The 21,205-nt window shown below is 36.4% G+C and overlaps 2 protein-coding genes across 6 annotated transcripts; one reads left to right on the forward strand and one right to left on the reverse strand.

The window, feature by feature from the left end:
- Positions 1-1,008: 1,008 nt before the first annotated feature.
- Positions 1,009-18,040, reverse strand: CPSF2 (cleavage and polyadenylation specific factor 2). 2 transcript variants are annotated; one of them, XM_082761895.1, is made up of 15 exons: positions 17,713-18,040; positions 17,155-17,340; positions 15,857-16,016; positions 15,660-15,765; positions 13,969-14,098; positions 12,792-12,907; positions 12,057-12,244; positions 11,340-11,630; positions 10,346-10,446; positions 9,829-10,029; positions 9,033-9,185; positions 7,701-7,926; positions 5,593-5,892; positions 4,519-4,653; positions 1,009-4,413 (listed from the first exon to the last, which is right to left on the reverse strand). In XM_082761895.1, exons 2-15 carry the CDS (start codon positions 17,301-17,303, stop codon positions 4,321-4,323), a joined length of 2,349 nt encoding a protein of 782 aa, XP_082618021.1. In that variant the 5' UTR covers positions 17,304-17,340; positions 17,713-18,040; the 3' UTR covers positions 1,009-4,320. The 2 variants fall into 2 exon arrangements, with proteins under 2 accessions (XP_082618021.1, XP_082618020.1); XM_082761894.1 differs by having other exon boundaries at positions 17,575-17,849.
- On the forward strand, positions 17,988-21,040 carry NDUFB1 (NADH:ubiquinone oxidoreductase subunit B1). Of its 4 annotated transcripts, none has more exons than XM_082761896.1 (3): positions 17,988-18,127; positions 18,771-18,915; positions 20,719-21,040. In XM_082761896.1, exons 2-3 carry the CDS (start codon positions 18,776-18,778, stop codon positions 20,753-20,755), a joined length of 177 nt encoding a protein of 58 aa, XP_082618022.1. In that variant the 5' UTR covers positions 17,988-18,127; positions 18,771-18,775; the 3' UTR covers positions 20,756-21,040. The 4 variants fall into 4 exon arrangements, with proteins under 4 accessions (XP_082618022.1, XP_082618023.1, XP_082618024.1 ...); XM_082761897.1 differs by having other exon boundaries at positions 17,998-18,127; positions 18,774-18,915; XM_082761898.1 differs by lacking the exon at positions 17,988-18,127 and adding an exon at positions 18,206-18,355.
- The last annotated feature ends 165 nt before the right edge of the window (positions 21,041-21,205 follow it).

Here is a 21,205-nt window from a genome sequence, read left to right on the forward strand (position 1 = left end):
ATATTTCTAACATCTGATTAGCCACAAAGGAAATAATTGCAATTGTACCTAAAAAAAATCCTTTCCACGCTGGAGATGGAATAGTTAATTTTCTGCGGAAGTTATGCCTTTGCTTTTTGACAATAAATACAAGGCTTTATTTACCTCACCTTAAATATCAGCAAGGGCGCCATAGCCACTACCACATGAAAAACCGTCCCTTTTGATTTTCTTACGTAATTCTCCAAACCCAATTTTAGGATACTGCTACCAACCTTGGGCTGCATCAGACAGAAATGTGTTGTTGTTTTTTTTGTTTGTTTGTTTTTGTTGTTTTTAAACTGAAACTACCATCTTTCCAAAATTGTTTGGAACTCCCGCAGAAATACCTCTTGGAGAGGTTTGCAGCACTTCAGAAAACCTGCACTGAAAATGAGTAGTATCTGAGAAAGCAAGTATGCTATTGAAATCAACTCTGCGCTCATTACTAAAATTTGTGAATACCAGCCTGCAGTGACAGACTATGCTTTTTGGCAGATGCTTAGCTCATTATCATTCAGCTGTTGAACCACAAATCCAGCTTGCATCACCTAAGAGGATTATGCAACAACAGGCAGGTTATTACTGCTTACAGCTCAAATGCTGAACTAGCTTCTTCATAACGTTTTGAGCTTCTACGGACACTTCTTTTCAAGGAAAACAGATCTGTGGCTTATTGGAAGTTCTACTACATTCTTCTACAGAAATGCTGTAATTTATTTTACTTTGTATCACAGTGGTAATATATAACCTAGCAAGGAGAATATAATTTACAGCACACGGCATGAAACAATATAGTTCTCCCATACCTCCCATATTTATCAAGCTTTCACATTCTATCTATATGTAAGACAAAATACTTGTCAATTAATGGGTATTTAAAATACTGCTTCTCTATTTTCCTTCTACATTAAGCAAGTATTTCAGACCTCAAAAGTATTTTTATTTTATTTTATTTTTTAAGACTAGTGCTGCTCACATTGACTTAGCTAACTATCCTGGTCTGCATTTACAGCAAAAAAGGCATGCGACAGCAAGTTGCATTTACCAAGTGAATATTACTGATGCACTTTTTGCTCCTTGAGTCATAACAATCAGAAAGTCTCAGAGGATAAGTTCTAAAATGGGTTGAAGTATTTTTAAAAACCAAGTGTTTTAAAAAATAAATTTCAATGGATTTTTAACTTACATCAGTTCCTTACACAGTTTTCAAATCAAGACCTAAAATTGTTTACTGGATAGCAGATTTGACTGTTGATCATCTTCATCACCAACAACTTTTTAAAACTACAAAAAAAATGTAACAGCCATGAAACAGAACACTGTGCCATTTTTCAGATCATTACATTAAAATTTATTTTGCTGAAGTCTCTGAAAGTGTGGTTGCAGTGTTTTCCCCAAGCAACACACTCCACTTTCCCAACTGAAATACTAATGCGTGTCATGCCTTACTAAAGCAATCTTGATTCTGCACAATGTGTTTTGGGATAGAACCATCTATAATAATTACTGGGGGGGAGGGAATGGCGTTGTAGGGCATCTCCTTGCTTGTTTATTCCAAAATAAGCACTGCTTGACTGCAATTAAAAGGTAGTATAGGAATAGGAAGAAAAGAATATGAAAATTAAGATTTACCCACAAATACTACAAAATGTGATGGTGGGGTACAGCAAGTGTCAGCCTTTCCTGTGTGTCAACACAGCTTTGGAATCTGAATTATTCAAGACCCTTGGAAGGATATATTTTTTAAATGGTCATGAGTACCAAAGCTAGGTTTGAATTGAAGTTAATGTTCTTGCCCTCAAGCACAATAGAGAGAAAAGTTAGGAATAGTACTCCCTATTAAATTGTAGGTGTTATGGAGAAAATGCAGGAGTCAAAAACAAAGCTTACAGCCCATGGCAGCACCAACATTTTTTGGATGTGAGCAGAAATTAATTTCATTTCAGTGACAAGCAAGAACCAGACTGGTAACTGAAAATTAGACAGAGAAGTTCAATTCTTGTTTAAAACAAATCACAGTTCAAACCAACGAAATAATAATAATCTATCAGAAAGCTGATAGCTGACTAGGTAGCATTCACAGGAATTTGTTTCGCTTCCACAGTGCCTCCAAGTAAGGAATGTGTAGCCAAGGAGCACACCTGCCTCACAGCACAGCTGCAGCCTGTGATGTTACTCCAGATGTCCTGTACTTCCCCTTCCTCCCGCTCACCAGCCCACAAATCCAGCCTTCTCCTGTCCCAGAGCTCAGACAACTCCTGTTGTCCTGCACATCAGCTTCCTAGGTCTCATTTCATACCAGACTATTTCAAGCAGAATAGACTAATGCAGAATAATTAGCTGCTATGCTCATACTTGAGTTTTATTCTTCAGCAATGATGCTACTTTGTCCTTTAACAGGACACATGGAGATTTAGCAATTAATAACACTAACATTTGTTAAACTTAACTGAATTTGAAACAATAAGTTATGAAAAAAAAAAAGATTGAAAGTTTTGTGATCATGCTGTCTTGTCTTTCCCCCTTTTTAAGAACAGCATTTTTTTTAGTTCCATTTCCTAAAGGTTTTAAAATTTTATTTCAATGTTCCATATCGCCTTATGTGATCTCTGCCCTCCCCAAGCCTCCAAGTTAAAAGCTCTAAGGCCAATACAATTATGTAAAAAGGAATGCACTTTATAAAGTTCATTAGTATCAACAACAGTAATACAATAGTATTCACCAGCAAGCACCCAGTATCATAAAGATTTACACAGCACTGCTCCAAAACAGCTACAAAACCAGAGCATTTCTAAGAAGTTCTAGTTGTCAATGTAATAGAAAATAAACCTTTTTTATATACTGTTGCCAAAGAAGCGTTGAGCTGTTTAGTCATTACTAGCCAAGATTATTGCCTGTAACAAAACACATTCTCACTTTGCATTACATTTTCAAGTGTTTTACATTTTTAGCATCTAGTTCTAGCAGCTTGGTTGATTTTTTTGTTTTGTTTTGTTAAGCATGGACTTCAATTTCAAGTTACTATTTTAAACAGTATAAATCATCTGTAGATCAGATAAACTATTAGTCAAAAATGAATTGCAAGGTAAATTATCTTACCATTAATAGCCCACAGGGCTTTTTTTTTTTTTTTTTGCCACTTTGTCCAAAGATGTTATTTAAACATATACACAGAGAGCACATATGACTTTTCTGTTTTATGTAAAAACAAGTAGGCAACCCTCCACTGCCAAAACTGGTGGTTCACAGATGGAAGAAAATGGAATTAAAGAAACTCTCAAGAGGCCATTTGTATGCATAAATTAATTTCTGAGAAATTCAGCCACACAAAACTGTACTCATCTTCACCTAAAAAGTAAGTACAATTTCCAGCATAAACAGCTACAATAAATCCCATTTTCAAAACGTGCAATAGTATGAAACATGGCACAAAAGCATTAAATACATCACATGAACTCAGATCTCCAGATAAAGGATCTTCTTGAACTTGGTTCATGGCACTCTGAACAAAGAGCGGTGCACAGATAAAGGCTTCAGTCTTTGAAAGTATTAAAATTAGAACTCAAAATATCTTATAGTTGGCATAACTCTGCAAAGCGAGAAATTGCAAATCCAATAAGTTTGTACAGACGTTACTCAGAAGCACACAATCACTAGATTTTAAGCTGCCTGACAATTTTCTCCAGTCTTCTTAATGTACCTGTTCAAAGCAATTTTTTGATCCTGCAGATTAATACTTCATACAGAATATGAAATGCTGTACTGGAACAAACAAGAGCAGACAGCAACAACATTAAGACACGGCCAGATGAACACTAGGGGAACATTCAGGTAGTCAACTTTAGTTACGTTTTTAATAGCCCACTTGAACTCAATTTAAAACAAACAAACAAAAAAGGACTCAAGCCTCTTCCAAAACGGACAAAAACCAGTTCCATGTTTAATCTTATTTTAGCATAGAAGAATGACTTCGTACTCTTTGGCAGGGAATCTATCAAACCAGAACACGTCCTGTCAATGTGAACCTTTCCTGAGGAACAGTTCATAGCCATAAACTCATTTAGAATGTATTATGTAGGAGATGGCAAGTCATAACAGTTTGAGAGTCAAGAACATGGAATGTACCAGTAAGTTTATGAAGAGTGACAGTAGCAGTTATTTACATGTTCAGGGTAGTTTACCTATTCTTTATGAATTACTTCTCCCTTGTATAAATTAGAAAACTACAAAAAGTCAAAACTGAGAGAACTCCTCGTCATCTTTACAAGTTCAAGTAAAAACACCTTTGCAGAACCTCCTTTAGACAATAGCATATTGCTTGTATAAAAGGTCTCTTATTCTATAGAAGTCTTGACAGAGACAGCCTTCCAATCCGATGCGCCCTGTTTCAGTCTGAAACAAAAGACATATTTCAGTTTATTATCTTTACACTAACAAGAAATTTAATTTTCATTTAGAATATTATTTACCAAAGAGTTTAAGATACAGAACACCTACCCTGCGAACAGCCACCAGATTGTTGCAAACAAGCACTCCTCCTACAAATTCAGCTTGTATACCTTCTCGCAAGAGAACTTGCTTGAAGTCTGATAGTCTTGGCTCATTCATAAACACAGACTGGTGACCAAGAACCTTTAAACAACATACAAAAATTTAACACTTGTGCTACTTGTTGTCTTCCATTTTTCCAAATATCTCCTCAACACTGTGTTGGCAACAGCATTGCCTATGGACAGGCTGGGGGACTATAACTGAGCAGGTTGTATTTCTGTCTACTTGCAGCAAGATGTTTCCAGGACAGGATAGCATAGAAATTACTTGTCAAGTAAATAAAGGATTTCTTTCTGCACTCATATATTGCATAGAAAACTGTCCTTGAAGATCTCTTCTGAGACATGCGACAACCAGGGACAGAGCTGCAGTAAGCTGCACTGCTGATCACTACAGATTCATAACAACTGTCACAGAAGTATGAAGAGACTTTAGAGATGTCTCCACTTTTATCTAGCCCCTGAAACAGACTACATTTAGGACTGTAAAACAGTATTGTAATTCTAGGATTAGAAGCTATTTTAATCATTCACTGAAAAATGAAATAATATTCACACAAGCAATCATTTTCATTTCAGAGTAAAGAATAAGATAAAGAGATTAAATTAATGAACTCAGATCACTACTAGAGGCAGAGGTGTATGAATTTCCAAGACATGTATTTCTACTCAAGTATATGAAGTAATTCCTATAGCATCAACAAAATAGAACAAGACTCAAGAGTAAATAAGTAACTGATTTACAAATCCACAAGTACTAATTACAAATTGATTTACAAATCCACAAGTACTAATTACAAATACGAAACATTAATATCTCATTCACAGATAGTCGGTAACTGTGTGCTAGGCACTGTTTGTGAATGCAACAGATCATCCTAATTGAAAAGCTTAAAATCTGAAAGAACAGTAGCAGGCTTAACTAAAAGAAAACCAAACATGAAAAAACAGACTTTCATTTGAATAAGATCATAACTGTCAACCTCTAAGTACTAGAAAGAAATCAGTGAAGTTTCTATACCTCATGAGGTGGCAGAGGTTCCAAAGTAGGAATGATCTCACTCTCCTCGCACATCTCCTTATCGTCATCACCAAAGAGGCTTTTCATGGCCTTTTGTTGTGCAATGACACTAGAGTCTGAAGAAGGCATATCCACTTGCATCTCTAGGTCTTCATCTTCCCTCAGCTCTCCCTCTTCCAAAATAACTCCAGTATCCACTTTTGAAACTCTCATGTCCAGGACACCATCTATCCAAGCCAACTCAGCATCCTTGGCTTTACAGAACTGAAGGGAGCTGACAAGAGAGTCTTTTAACCTCACCTGGGTTGCACAAAAATAAAAGTACTGTTGGTTTGATGGAAAACACATGGAGTTCTTACTTCAAGTTTCCAAAATTAGCAGTTTTCCTTTCACCATCTTTCTGCACAGTTTTGACTCAGTCTTTTGGAAAGAGAAAGAACTTGGTATCTCTAAGACAAGACATTCTATACTTAAAAAACACAGATGGTATAAACTTGATATCAGCAGTCAACTTAAAACAAACCAAAAAAAAAAAAAAGCAAAGAACAAAACCTTTGTTTTTCCACGATTAACTTAAGAAACTTATATGACTACAAACAAGTTAAATTTATGGCAGGAACAATCATTGCTTTTTAAAACATCAGATTTTTTTTGTGGCCAAGGGATTCTTCAGTTGGCCTTAGTAATTCTATGGAAAATTTACACAGATACATTCAGGTTATGAAACTGCAGCTCCAAAATTCAACCTTCTTTAAAAAATGATAATTAAATTTTATTGCAAGAGGGGATGTTGTAAATATCAGACTAAGTGTCCAAAACATTACCCTGATTCCTCTGGCACATTCCAGGACTCGAACTCATTAAAACCCTACTCTGAAAGACTGCTATCCACATGAGATTGTGCAGGATCACAATAGTAGAATCAAGGCTGCAACTGTACAAATGAAATTGCAACTAATTAACTATCTGCAACAAAATTCACCCAACAGACATTAGGATTCCAAGATCCCACTCCCATCTATTTTTTAATTCAATGTCTCCAATGTACTTCATCTGTTCAGACAGCTTCCAATTGAAAACAAAAAATTTTAATCTTTGAAGACTGAATTATCCCCTTATAAAATAAAACTGAAACAAAATATGGAGCTATTAAATTTTTATTCAGACAAATATTTAGTGAAAAATCAGAAATCTCATTTCTTTCACACTAGCAATCCTCAGAGCTTTAAAACAAACAAACAAACAAAACCACAGAAAACACTGCTGTTTTAAGATTCTCCAAACAAGTTAATTTTGAGTTACTGGAGCTTTCTGCTTCCACGGGTAACAGATTTTTCTCTGTGAAGTCACAAAAGCACCTCTTTCAACAATTCTACTGATGTTTTTCTATTAACTTTAAAAGTACAGAAGGCATGAAAGACCAAATACCTAAACTGCATGTGAGATGCTTTCCTCTGAACAACTTCAAAATTTGCATCAGGACCATATGAATTTTCATATGCTTCACACAAAGTATCCGAGTTTTTTCATTTTGAGCTTAACAATGAAAACTAAATACAATGTATTAAAGGAAGTGCAACATTTTATTGTTACCTCACTTTTTTTTTGTGAGCAGAAAAGAGGTGGTGGTAGGCAGACGTACCTTTTTAAATAATTTCTTTAACATTAACTTGCCCCTGACTGTACGTGTTTATCTCCAAGCACTACTTTTTTCTTCGCTAATTCTCCTTTTGAGATTAGAGAAAGAATCCTGAGTTCCAAGCAGTTGTAGCGTACAGTGGTATTTTAAATGCAGACACAATGTATCTACTAAGAGTAAAGCAAACTGACGTTCCAATGGACATAAACTTCGCCTTCTGCACTACAGGCAAAGGTGGACTGATCTCACATTCCAGTTTTGTTTTAAGCACTTCGGAGTAACATTCATTTAAGCATAAGGAGAATGCCTACCCATAAGACAGAAAAAAGCTGCCAGTGTCAAAATCAAGTGGACACATGTAGCATTTTGTGCCTCCTCTCCCGAAAAAACAGCCAAATAAGAAAGCCTGCCAGTACAGCTTTATTATAGTTGACATTACTTACACAAGTAACAAAATCCTGTAGCTTACCTGATAAATGTGAGTTTCACTGGTTGCATCTACAGTTTCATGTAGTTTTGGCATGTAAACTTTAATGTCTTTTCCACCAAAAGCTCTGCAACATTCTGCAAGGTCCTGGCTGGCTTCAGGTGGTCCGTGGACAATGATCAGTTGTCTTGGTTTCATTTGGTTAATAATTTTTTTAATTGAGTCCCCATCTGAGCGTCCTTCATAGTCAATGTATGTAACCCTAGCTCTAGTTTGAATTAAAAAAAAAAAAAAAAAAAAGAATAACAGATTTTTAAGTTTAAATAAAATATTTTGAAGCACTCAAAGTTAGATCAAAAATTTTCATTTAAAAAATGAAAAATTTTAAAATTATTCTACATCAGAAAAAGTTGTCATCACAAGACATTTTATGGATCAATGAAATAAAGAATTGTCAAATATCAGCACATACATATATTTAACACTAAGTTCCCAAAATTCACTTACATAGTTATCAAAACATGACTTAAGAGTATGTGAATAAGTTCAATCCTTTCTAGCAATATATACATACACACTTCCTTATCTGTGCTGACAAACTATTGTATCATTTGCTCTTCCTTTTCCAATTCTCCTCAAACAGGAACCAAAGTGTATATTTCTTAAGAGTAAGAGCCATAAGATTCTGTATCATGCTCCCAGAAAGACTAGTAAAAAAAATAATTGTGATTAACCTGGAGAAGAAAAGAGAATCCTATATGACTTTTTTTAATTTCAAGCTAGCTTTTTAAACTAATTTGTACAATATCCGCGCCACTATTCTAATAGCATGGACTAAGGCTCATAAAGCTCAAGACTCACTGGATACATACACAGCTGCAAACAATACAATACACAACATTTTCCTACCCACACACTGTATTTCCCTACAAGCACTGAGCTCGGCAGTAGCTCCAAAGAATCCTCTAGCATCAGAGACCTTGGAGGATAGACTCAGGAGACACATGTAGTACTGGAATTCTCCCATTATCCCTTTATATAACACAGGTGACAAGCAGAATTCAAAGCAAAACAGAATGTGAAATATAGGCACTATTAACAGCTGATATTACGTTGGCATGCATTTCCTATTAGCACTTCTACAAAAGACCCTCTTGTTGCATGAGAAATAAACATAGCCACTGCCTATTGTCACAATGTAAAAAACCCAAACGCTTGAAACGCTTGAAGCTTAAAGCACCAGTTTCAGCTTGAACAAGTATTTCTGGAAAGAAGGCAAAACAGCTGAATGCTGGTTACAACACATTGGCCTTTCAAACAGTACCCTCCTAGCTATGAAGTTACCAAAAATTGGAACAAAGCCAGTCCACTCACTTAATTTCCATGGATTCTGTTGCTGAAATACATTTGGTGGGAACATCTGATAAATCCTGGTCCATAGGCTCCTCTCCATTTGTCAAGCCAGATTCCAGTTTGCTTTTTTCTTCTTCTGTTGCCTGAAGTTCTGGAACTAGAAAATCTTCAGGTCTAAAGGATGAAAGGCATTTTGTTTTTAATAGTCTTATAGTAACTGCAAAGCTCTACACAGTATAGAAACAAGTAATCCTCATTATAACTACTGACTTCTTTTAGAATCGTTAGTGCTAACAGTTTTATTACACTTGCCTTCAACATTTTCACATGTGAACACAGCTTATCTGGAAAATATTACCTTCATATCTCAAAACAACGTTTTGATATCCTACAGAACATTAGCAAGGTGAGGGTTTCTAGCACGTACTCCTCACACAAATATTACAAATATTGCTAAATTTTCCTAGGTTGAAAGATGCTCCGTCCTGTCATAGTAAATTTACCAAAATTGTGTCATTTAAAGTAGAAAAAAGTCAAGTTCAGAAAAAATAGTCTTCTCTCTCAAAAATAAAAGAAAAACCATAGCAAAAATACAACATAAGAGATGTAAACTCATGCCAGGAACCAGTGCTCTGCTTCCTGTGAAATTTAGCACAAACTATTTTACAGAAGTCATTCAAATGTTACTGTGTTTAGGAGAGCATATAACAGTGTAGCAAGGGAGAGAATGCTGGTTTCTATTTTTATTACTTCTATTTTTGAACTATTTCATAGCTGTTACATGTTACTAAGCACTATCATTGCTTTCTCTACATACTTGATAATCTCGCCATATTCATCCCATTTAATTCTTTCTTCGGGGGCTGGAAACATTGGGTAAGATTTCTTTGCTTGTTTGAAGAAGCTTCCTTTTCGGCTACCTTCACCCTTCATCATCAAATCATGTTTGGTCTTATGTACAGTTGGCTGATCAATATCTTCTTCGGCATCACTCTCATCACTGGAATCGATATCTGCCCTGAAATGGCATTCCAAGAAGAAAAGAATTTTCTTTCTAATTCAGGTTTAGTGTTACATAAACACACTGACTGGACAGTAACAGACACTAAGAGCAAAGACAATTTATGCATCTGAGAAGCTGTGCACAAAAAGCAGATGAAACAGGTCTATCTTAACGACATTAAAGACAACCATTTCTGACTCCTCAATGCCCTCAGACAAACCTATCAAAACTACGATTTTCATTTATCCCTGTAAACAGTTGACACATCAAGCTGATCACACAAATGTCAACTCTAACAATAACAGCAGAACGCAACAGCCCACATACTTACTCTTTAGACTGTTCTAACTTTTTAGCCGCTTCTTTCTTTAGTTTCTCCTTTTCTAGGTATTCTTCAAGTTCTTTTCCTTCCAACTTGACACGTCTTCTCAACTTATAGATAGAATAAAAATTAACATTACTGTGAGTAGCTGATGTGATTTTAACATTTCTCCTGTACACTGCTGGTAAGATACTATTTATATTTAAGTACCAAGGACAAACACAACTTGTTTGTCACATACAGAACAAGAATATGTAAATGTGTGGCACCTTAGCATGGCAATATCGTGACAATGTTATCAATTAGCAGAGACTAACAGAAAAGCATTTCTAAGGTATTAAAATCAATTAGGTTTACAAAAATTCCTTAGACAAAACATCTTCAGGAAACATTTCTCTTCAATAACTGAATGCGAATACTCTATAATGAGCACTTTTTTTTTTTTGACCTTTGTGTAACTAACAAAAACAGAACCTTGCAAAATGCTATACTAGTACGCAAAGCAACATCAAGTTTTGTTTCTTGTTTTCCACAGAACAAATTAGAATACAGATCACATTGGATAACACAGAAATCTAGAAATAAGTCTAATACTGTAATTGAACATTTCCAATCCAATCTAAAACTAAAAGCAGGCTGCATCATCAGGATTGAAGTTATCATTGCAACCACAGGGGACTCCTGTAAGTTGTAAGATGTAAGAAGTGTTGTTTAATAATAAATAATTATTATTTTTTTAACTATTTAAATATTTAAAAGCAACTTCGTGTTCATCTCTGTGAAGTATTAATTCTACCACACCACTGAAAAACAATTTGCATTTCCTAATGTAGGATCTATTTTTATGTAAATTTATCCTTAACCTTTTATATATGCAACATACTTACTTCAGATTTCCTTCCACCACTACAAGCATTTTCAGCAGGTCAAAAAAAAAAATAAATCAGTTTTGCTTATACTCTGCCCACAACAAAAACTTTTAGATAAATAGACAAATTCTTACCTCAATATCTATAACTTTCTCAGAAGGATTATCAATCAGGAATCGTGCTAATGTTCCAGGTGTAGTGCGGTAAGTTAAAATTATAGAGTTTTTGGAATCCTGGCACCACTGAATGAAAAGATCTCTTGAAAACCCACACTCTAAATCAGGTTGACTGGCAAGAACAACTTTTGGACTAGGTACTCGAGCTAGATCAGAAAGACTATGACATAAGGAGAGATGGCGGAATTGAAAAGGATTGTTTCTCTTGTCTTCAAAGCACCTCATCAACTTATCGCTCATCCATTCAACCTAAAATATATATTAAGAAAAAATCATTAATAGGAACACAAGCTCTGTAAAAACATAAAAACCTGATATTAAGTACAGAGGTGAAATGTGTGATTACATCAAGGTTTCTCAGTGAAAATAATAGAAATAATGCTGAGTGTAAACACCACAGAAACGAGTACTTTTTAATAGCTACACTCTATACTGACAAGTCTTGTGATTAAAAACAAAGTAGAAACAAGTATCAAGCAGTACAACAGTAGCAATGACTAGATACTGCCCTACTTGATCAAAACATCTGAGAGACAAATACCAACTCCAGAACAAGGTAACACCCAGTCTTTGGCTTTTTTTTTCCCTTTAAACTGTTGAAAAGAAAAAACCTCTTAAACATACAAACTGTTATCCCCTTCACAATTGCATTTTAAAAATGAAAACAAACCAAACCTGTGATTTGGAGAACTCCACTACATTGTAGCTGACATTATTCAGAAGTGCTAGAGAGTAGACTCCTAATCCCGCATCTTTTGTTCTCCAGATCTGATCAAGAAGTTGAGCAAGTTCCAGAACTCTACCTGCTGTATCCACAGCTATTAATACATTTCCATCACCTCGTAATGTCTCCAAAACATTAGCTAGAAAAAAATAAAACAAAATGCTTACACTTTAAACCACAACTTCGATGTTTGTAGGGTGGTGGTGTTTTTCTTTACCCTTCCTGTATCACACTTACAGTCATTAGTCAAAAGCAAAATGAACTCAGCAATAAATTAAACTTCAAGACAGAGCCAAAACCACATTTCCAATTAAATTAAAATGAGCTGGACTTTTCTTGGTAGTTCTGAAGATCCCACTGTCTTGATATTACTTTCTAAAATAAATAAATACAATGTGTATAATGGAGCTTAAAAAAAAAAATTGCATTACAAAAGGTCATTTAAAAAATCCTTAAGTAATCAAATGATCCTGGGTAAAATACCCCACTTTCAAACAGTTTTATATAGGGTACAATTCTTTGTTTTTAGGAAAATGTTTTGCCTACAGAATCGGTACCATCAAAATCTGTTAAATTTTGATAAAGATTCTTAATTTAGATGCTGGTGAGCTTCTTACAGGAAAACAATTTACAGTGGCTAATAAATCCTGTTACTGCTATCTTGAACCCCCAAACAGAATACATACTCAGTAGCTGCTCATCCCGTTGCTTCCTCCTGGGTTGTACATAGGTAGCATTAAATGAATCTGTAATAAGCAATGAAGGCCTGCTCAACATTTCCAATGAACATCCATTCAGGTGGCTGTGGAAAAAAGGCCAAAACTCACTTTCTGCATTTACATTTTACAATAAAAAAATAAAATGGCTAGTTTCCAGATTTTTACATGTACAGAAGTCAAACTCCTCAATAATAGAAAACTATTGTATCACATATAAACAAATCAGAGAGCTTCCTAAAGAAAAGACTTTAGACCAAGAATAAGAGGATGTTTAAAAAGATTCCAAGTCCTAATGTACAAGTAATTTTGAGGCAGTTGACACATAGCATAAATTATATTTAATATCTACAGTTGATCATTAGTAAGAACAAAGGCAGTTTCAATTAGCTTCATTTTTCTACTTTCTTCTCTTCTCATTCCCCAAAAGCCTCTTTTGTATAACTTTAATTAGACCTGGAACAGACCCAAATTAGAGCCTGGAACAGGTTCCCCAGAGATATGGTCAGAGCACCCAGCCTGTCAAGGTTCAAGAAGTATCTGGACAATGCTCTCCAACATGTGGTTTAATTTTTGGAAGGTCCTGTGTGGAGCCAGGAGTTGGACTCAATCATTCCTGTGCATCCCTCCCAACTTGGGATATTCTACAATTCTATGTTTCAATGATTAAATTTGGCTTGATACATAATACAAGACATTAATTAATATTAATGTGGAAAATTATCTTATTTCAATGTTCATTTTCTTGCCTTTCTTCTTTTAAATAAGCATTTTAAAGAAGGAAGACAGGACATGAGAAGAATCCTGTCCGTTACTGTCTAAGGTAGAAGAAAACACATTTTTTTCTTTATCAATGTCTATGCTTTCTACGCAACAATGAGCTTTGTGTTATTATTTTCCTTCTTAAACTCGCAAGAAAAGCTTTTCCAAACTGCACAATACAGATGTTTCTTGCTTCAAACTTACAAATAAATAAATCTGAGTGGAATGAGGAAACCCAGAGTTAACACTTGTTTGAAATCAATTAATCTGAATGCATGTGAAATGAGCATCTTATTTCTGGAAAGGCACTTCCGTACCTATTTATTTCACAAAATGATGCACACCTTACACATCTAAGAAATACAGATAGCTACATTGAACTTACATCTCCCTCTTGTGGTTGAAATCAACTGCATAAACAATTTCTTCCTCTCCATCTTTGACAATCTTCCAAATTGTTCCTCCTATCATGTGACCAGCTGGCAATGGTGTGATTGACAGACCATGTCCTTTGCCTACAAAAAAGAACCGTCTTTTAAAAACCTCTCAATATTTTAGGTATCTTACACGTACTAAAATCCATTACTCTAAATAAAAAGTACATAAATAACTCCACAACTACTACCTGGAAAAAAATCAAATGAAGAGTGAAAATCAGTAGCATCTCTCTCCTTGCCATCTAACCAGTAACTTCATGATGTTACACTTCTTGCAATTCATTTCTACTCTGTCTCCAGAAAAAGAAACTAAAGTGAAGAGCACTTCTTCACGCCACCTCCCACCAGTACTCAGTGGCATTGCCAAGCTGCTATAACTACAGACCTAAACAGCAGCAAGTTACATAACAAACACATCCCAGAAAAGCAAGTCAGCTGTGAAAGGCAGACCCCTCTCTGCTGCACCACAAAATGCTTACTGTATCAGTCACTGCCTGAATACTCAGAAAAAAAAAAAAAAAAAAAAAAAAAAGTAATTTACACAAACCAGAAATTCGCCGGAATAACAAACAGGCAAGTGAAAGAATTCCAAGGAAAGGTGTCTACGTGCTACAGTCAGGAGGGATGGCTGATCTTTTCAGCACTACCTGCCGCTTTTCTTACTTTTTTAAATGCACGGCTGCCTCTTGTCACTCATGGTAGCCTTGATCTTTGTCAGAGCAAAACTAGAGCAACCATGATCATTACTCATTGTCTTTGATCCATGACACCAACTAGAACTGCATGACTGCACAGCTTTAACAATGATTAGAACACACATTATCTTCTTAGATGTGTCTATTGAAACTTCACATCACTTCCATTAAATATGAAAAAGGTGTTTTGACACAGTTGTTCACTAAAACACTTATCAGATGTCAAAGTTGGTAGCACAGATATATCCATGCTACAAATACCTTGAAAAAGGGTCAGCAGCCTTTCAAGAATGGAAAAGAAAAATAGAAATGGGATGCCAAATTACAGGGCAAGAATTTCAGCAGGCAGCACTGAAGAGCTGGGAGATACAGCATCTTTGAGACAAGCTGCTGCTGATCAGCTTATGTGTGTCTGTGCAAGAACTGCGTTTCCATCTCATTCTGATCTTTGAATTCAGCAACAGTGAAAAGATGCTGATTATCTGTATGTCACAGTTCCTAGCAATAAGCTATGCTGAATTTCATTCAGAGTCTACAAAGACCTCGTTAAATCATTCACATGCTAAAACTTAGTATCTGCACATTATTTGTTCTCTGGAAAACTTTCTTTTGTGTTACTGAGGAGCTCTGAGGTATAAGTATTTTTTAGACATGTGAACAAGCTCCAAGAAAAGTTACACACAAAAAAAGGAGAAAACAATGCCTAAATATGCTTTGGCATAGCCTTCTCCTCATTAAGTGGAACTTCTACCCACCTCCATATACAAATACTAATGCCATGTGTTCAGCTGATATAGATTGGCACCATGTTACTGAATTCAGATCTGCAAAATGTGTAACCTTCATAAACATACTCCTTTTAAAAAGTTACCTTAACTGTTAATGAAAGTAAGAGAGACCCTAGAAGCAGTTTATCAAAACTGTTCCTTACAGAACAACTTTACCTTTCAAGTTCACAATCTGAGAAAACTTGAGCTGTTGTATCTTATCAAAGGCTGCATCTACATCATCCAATGTAAAGAGTGTGAAATCTTCAGTATTATGGCGGGACTACAACAAACAAGAAGCAAAGAATGTTCAAGAACTTGAGCCATCTACCTCATCAATGATGTTGTGTATTAAAGTATGAACTTAAATATACCTGATACAGATCATACATAAACATCTGTCCCATCTTATATACAGGAATAGTTGCATAAATGGCACAATTCAACCCCATTTTTCCAACTGCATATGGGAGAGCACCAAGGTGTAGAGGGTCAGGATGAGAAAGGAGAACAGCATCAACCTGGTGGACATGCCTACAAAGGAAGGACAACAGAAGTTGCTGAAAAGAGTTCTGAAAGTAATAATACACTTCAAGCTATGACTATTTTGCAAGCAACTGCACAGTCTGAATACCAACCAAGAAAATTCAGATTCTTCCAGGTTTAAAAAACATAACTAAAAGTCAGAGATATTTCCAAACATTCTCAAGTAACGTTAGAACTTAAATATGCAAGAGAGTTCTTAAAATGTAACTTCAAGGCCCGGGTCATTTATGAACTTTCAAAAGTTTCACATTAAATTGTTGATTAGAAAGACCTTAATATATACTCTGACACCAGAAAGTTCATTAACTGAAGAGTCAAAAGTATTTTTGGTGCAGGTACGTTTATATATCTAAAAACCTAAAACAGACTACAAGTTTTTTTCAGATGAGAAAAAACAAATAACAGGATCCAAGTCTCAATAATCTTTATATTGATAAGAATCAAATCAAAACATTTCTTTTTCAAATTGAAACAAGCCAAATTATAACTCAAGAAAAGTGGTATACAAAATTTAGATTTTACTTTAAAAAAATATATAACTAAAAACACAGAATATGTTATGTTTCACAGATTTTTTTATGTTTCAGTCTTTTACCAGCAAACAATTTCTGCATCAGGAAAGCTCACTATAAACATGCAAGAGTTCAGTACTAAAGACTAGACAGGTTGATGTCTTGACAGCACTGAGATACTAACAGAAGCTGTTTTCCAGACTGACAGTTTGTTAAACTTGAATTAAGGGGCAAGAGTTGATCCACTTTATCTTCAGCCTTCATACAATAAGGCCTCTCATTTAAAACTTAGCTAAACATCCTAAATTACTTTAAAGCCAAGGTCAGCCTCCCATAAACTTGATGCAGAGCAGAACATATGTAAAAACATGAAACATCCAAACCAAAACAAACTCTGAACAGTTTGAGAACTGTAGTTAATTGAGGTTACTCATTAGGATAAAGAAAAAAATTTACTAGAGATGTTTTAGCAGTATCATCCCCTTCACATAAAGCGCATTTTGAGCAAAAAAGAACAACTTTGGATATAACATCACCACGTAGATACCACAGACTAGCATTTTTAAAACTTTCAGAAAGAGATAAGTCCTATTTAAAGTGTCTGAGCTACTTACTTCCTTAGGGAATCAATAATGTCCATAGAAAAGTTCTCATCCCAGCCACAGTCCAAAAGAAAGCGAAATTCATCTACTTGCAATAGATAGCAGAGGGCAGACTCCTCCTGCACCCCTGAAAGCGTGGTCAGCTTGATAATCGATGTCATTTTTCTGTCCAAGCGCTTGATCTCAGAAAAAACTAATCTGAATGGGGGAAGAAAGCATTTTATTATGTAATCCAGAGGAAATGTTTATTAATTTAGATCTCCCTCCTTTTCCTTAGATTTCTCTCAAGTTCTGACAGCACGCATAGCAATGGTGGTGAATAGCATTCAATAGGGCTGCCAGGTGCCAACCCCTAATTTCCAGATACCAGCTTTTGATCCTTGGGGGTCTTTTGTTGTTAAGAGAGAGCTTCGAAGTTTATTAGACATATACCTTAAAAAATAAAATAAGGGAGTGCCAGAAGCGGCGCAGGGACAAGCTCCGCGCCTCTGGGGTCTCAGGGGAGCCCCACCGGGGCAGACCCCGCCGCGGAGGGGCCGGGCCGGGCCGCGCCTCGCCGCCGGGGCTCACCGGGGAGGAAGAGGAGGAAGAAGAGGAAGAGGAGGAGAAGGAGCCCGGCTCAGAGCACTGGAGCCTTTGGCCGCCCGGCAGCGGGCCCAGCCCTCCGCTCCCGGCGCGGGTCGCCCCGCAGCGGTGCCCTCCGAGCCGCCGCCGCTGCCTCGAGGCTCGGCCGCCCTCAAGCCCCGCGGGGCGCGCCCCCACCGCCGCCTCCTGCCCCGGCACCGCCGACCGCCATCTTGTGAGGGGCGGGGAGAAGGAGGAGGGAAGGTGGAAGGGGAACGGGAGGCACCACCGCCGGAGAGATGATGGGGGGGGAGGAGGCTCCCCCCGCTCCCTGTGCTGCCGGTGGGCTCTCCCGGCCTGCTCGCGCCGCCCGTTGCCCTTGGTGCGGCCGCTGCGCGGGGCCCGGCGGCGGCGAGGATCGGTAATGGCGGGCGGGCTGTGAGGGGGGGGGGGGGGGGGGGTCGTGTCTTTTCCCCTCTTCCCTCCCCTTTTCTCTCCCTGGGGCCGGGAACGGGTCATAAACTTCTTCGGTGTCTCATAAAATCTCCATTGAGGCTGGGAGGTTGTGGTTTGAGAAGGCCGGCGAAATTCGCTTGATGGGTTTCTACAAACGAGCCGTTTTCTCCAGCTGTCAGGTCCCATACGGCTGGTTAGTGGTAATAGAGCGCGCGTCTCTGGGATTTGGTGTAACCAGTGCGCTCCTAATGGTCTGCAGAGCTGCAAACTTCTGTATGGTTAGGTTTTAACGAATAAATTGATCGATTAAGTGTGACTGATTCACCGGTAATATCCGAAAAGAGATATTCCCTTCCCTTTTTAGGATAAAATCCTATTTCCCAGGGCCAAGAGCTGGTTAGAATTATTTCTAAGAAACTTCTGTACGTATCTGAAAACAACATGTATCCTATAGGAAGTGTTCGGTGGCCCACATATCTGTTAGTGGCCCACATATCTATTATCCTATGGTAGGATCCTAGTAAGCGTAAATAAATATTCCAGGGACGCCACAGCCTCCATTTCCAGATGTATTAGCAGCTCTTAACCTGTTATACTTTCCTTTCTAGCAGCCATGGTGAATTTCGCCCAAGTTGTGCGTGATCACTGGGTTCACATCCTCGTTCCCTTAGGATTCGTGGTTGGATGCTATCTGGACAGAATGAACGATGAAAAGCTGTCAACCTTCCGAAACAAGAGCTTATTGTATAGAAGGTCTGCTTTAATTATGACTTTTAAATATGTACATTCAGTTATTTTGACAAGTTGAGTTAAGTACTTCTCTGTTGTTAAAAGTCTTAAATATGAAAAAAAAAAATCAGTGATACTACCAAAATATTGGGGGGGGGGGGGAGATAAAAGTTTCAGCAAGCATTCCTGATGGGTTTTAGGTAGGTCACTGATGCCCTCTGAATATCCCAGCATTAGGACCCATCTTAGTGCTCTTAATTGTGAAAAGAAAGTATGTGTAATTCTATCTGTTTGATCATTTAGCCAATATAACTGATTTAAAATAATCAATTGCACCAGTCAATTATAAGTGTTGATATGAATAAATTTTATTTGTGGAAGCAAGGTAAAAGCAAACATTTGTGAATATTAAGACTGATTTGTATCTAAATAAACTTAGTTGAAGGATGCAGTACATGAGATCAAAATAAAAAGTAAACGCATACAGATGAATAAGAATAGGAAAAAGTCATCTTAAAATAATAAAACTTAACCATTAAGTCATATTAAAATAACAAAACTTAACCATACTTCACAGCGTAGTTATCATGGCATGCCATTAACTAAATCTTAGTATAGTATTGTTAGTGGCAAGCACTGTTCTTACAAACAAACATAACTTTGAAATACCGCTAATAAGAAGAAATCTCCAAGGATTGTAGTAAAAATACCACTTCAAACCTTACTGTAAAGTATACTTCCAAGGAAAATATCTAACAGGGTTTTTTTTTTGGGGGGAATTTATAGGCCAGGAGAAAATGTGTGGGACTGTGTATGTAGCATGCATTTAGCATTATTTTGTTAACTGGGGGAAGCAGAGTTATAAAGTACATGAAGAACTAACAAGTTAGGGAAGTATTTTCAGTAGGTATGAATTTGCCTACCCCCCAACCCCAAGTCCTTGAAGATTCTACAGGTGGAAGAATGAGTATCTTGCATCTTAATGTTGTTTGTCAATTTAAAATGGAATATGATCTTTTTCAGCTCCTAATTAGTTTTTAGTTAACTCATTATTGATTTGAAATCAAGTAATTTGGAAAAATAAGGTATATTCACTTTAGTACAAAAATCTTTGCCTGTCCAAAGCTTGTTATTTGTTAGCTGCTGGCCGGTTCTCAGTCATGAAGTATGGAAACCATTATTTTGTCTGTGAAACCTCAGTGGGAAACAGTCATTGAATTTTATTTTAGTGGATAATAGCAAGCTTCTGTCTTAAATTTAAAATTATCACAGCACTTATTAACTCAATGCTTGTGTAAATTTGTTATTAAAAGTAATGAATTTTTAAATTAACACAAATGTTTATGTTGGCAATTGCTGTATCTTCACTTCAGGGTATGATTATATATAGTAAACAATTTGAGCTTGCTGGCAAATTTCTCAGGGAGAATTTAGATAACTTAATGTAGTGCATCATCTGTATCGGTTCTAATTTTACATTACACCATGGGGTTAAGCAATTAACAGAAATAAAAGTCATGCTGCATAGCATGGACTCATCATAGGAATGTTATCAGTTTGATTTTTTTTTTAAGCTCTGCTGTCACCTAGATTAGTTCTGAGTAAAAAAGTAAGATGATATAATTCTTGCCACTGTTACATGAGCACTGTGCAGTTGCTTGTGACATTTAGCTGTTATTTCTGCATATTACAAAAACCTCTAAAAATATAAGATAACTTTCAAAATCAAGGTATTCTAGAATAATTTATATATTTTAGAAATTATTCTACAAAAATCATCCTAATTTTAGTCTCTTTTCTGTTTTGTTTTTTTTTTTTTCCCCACAGAGAGTTGAAGCCTGGTGAAGAAACAACATGGAAATAAAGACTGTTGATGAAATGAGGAATATTTTCACTTGATTAATTATCTTGTCTTGAGCATTGAAAGAATACAATTATGGTTTTCATCTTAAGACTATATAAAGCTACAGAAAAGAACACCTGCAAGTCCATCACTGCCAATTTAATTTCCAAACATACTTTTTGGAAGATGATTTAATTATATGACTGATTTGCGTCCAGGAAGTCCATAACTGTTGAGAAACTTGTCCCTGTAAGTCATACTCTAGAAAAAGAGGATGTAATAAAGAAAAAAACTATGCAAAAATCAGTTACATTGTTATTACTCTGTGCGGTGTGGAAGTTTATAGCTGATTTATGAGGTATATTTCAAGGGGATACTTAACAAAGGCCTAAAAGGCGGTTGGTAGGGATTTTTCTTTGTTGTTTTACAGCTGTTTTTGTTGTGTTTTGGAGGTGTTGTTTTTTTTTTTGA

This window comes from Aythya marila, assembly GCF_965140915.1.
Source record: "Aythya marila genome assembly, chromosome: 5".
In the NCBI taxonomy this organism is placed as follows: domain Eukaryota; kingdom Metazoa; phylum Chordata; class Aves; order Anseriformes; family Anatidae; genus Aythya; species Aythya marila.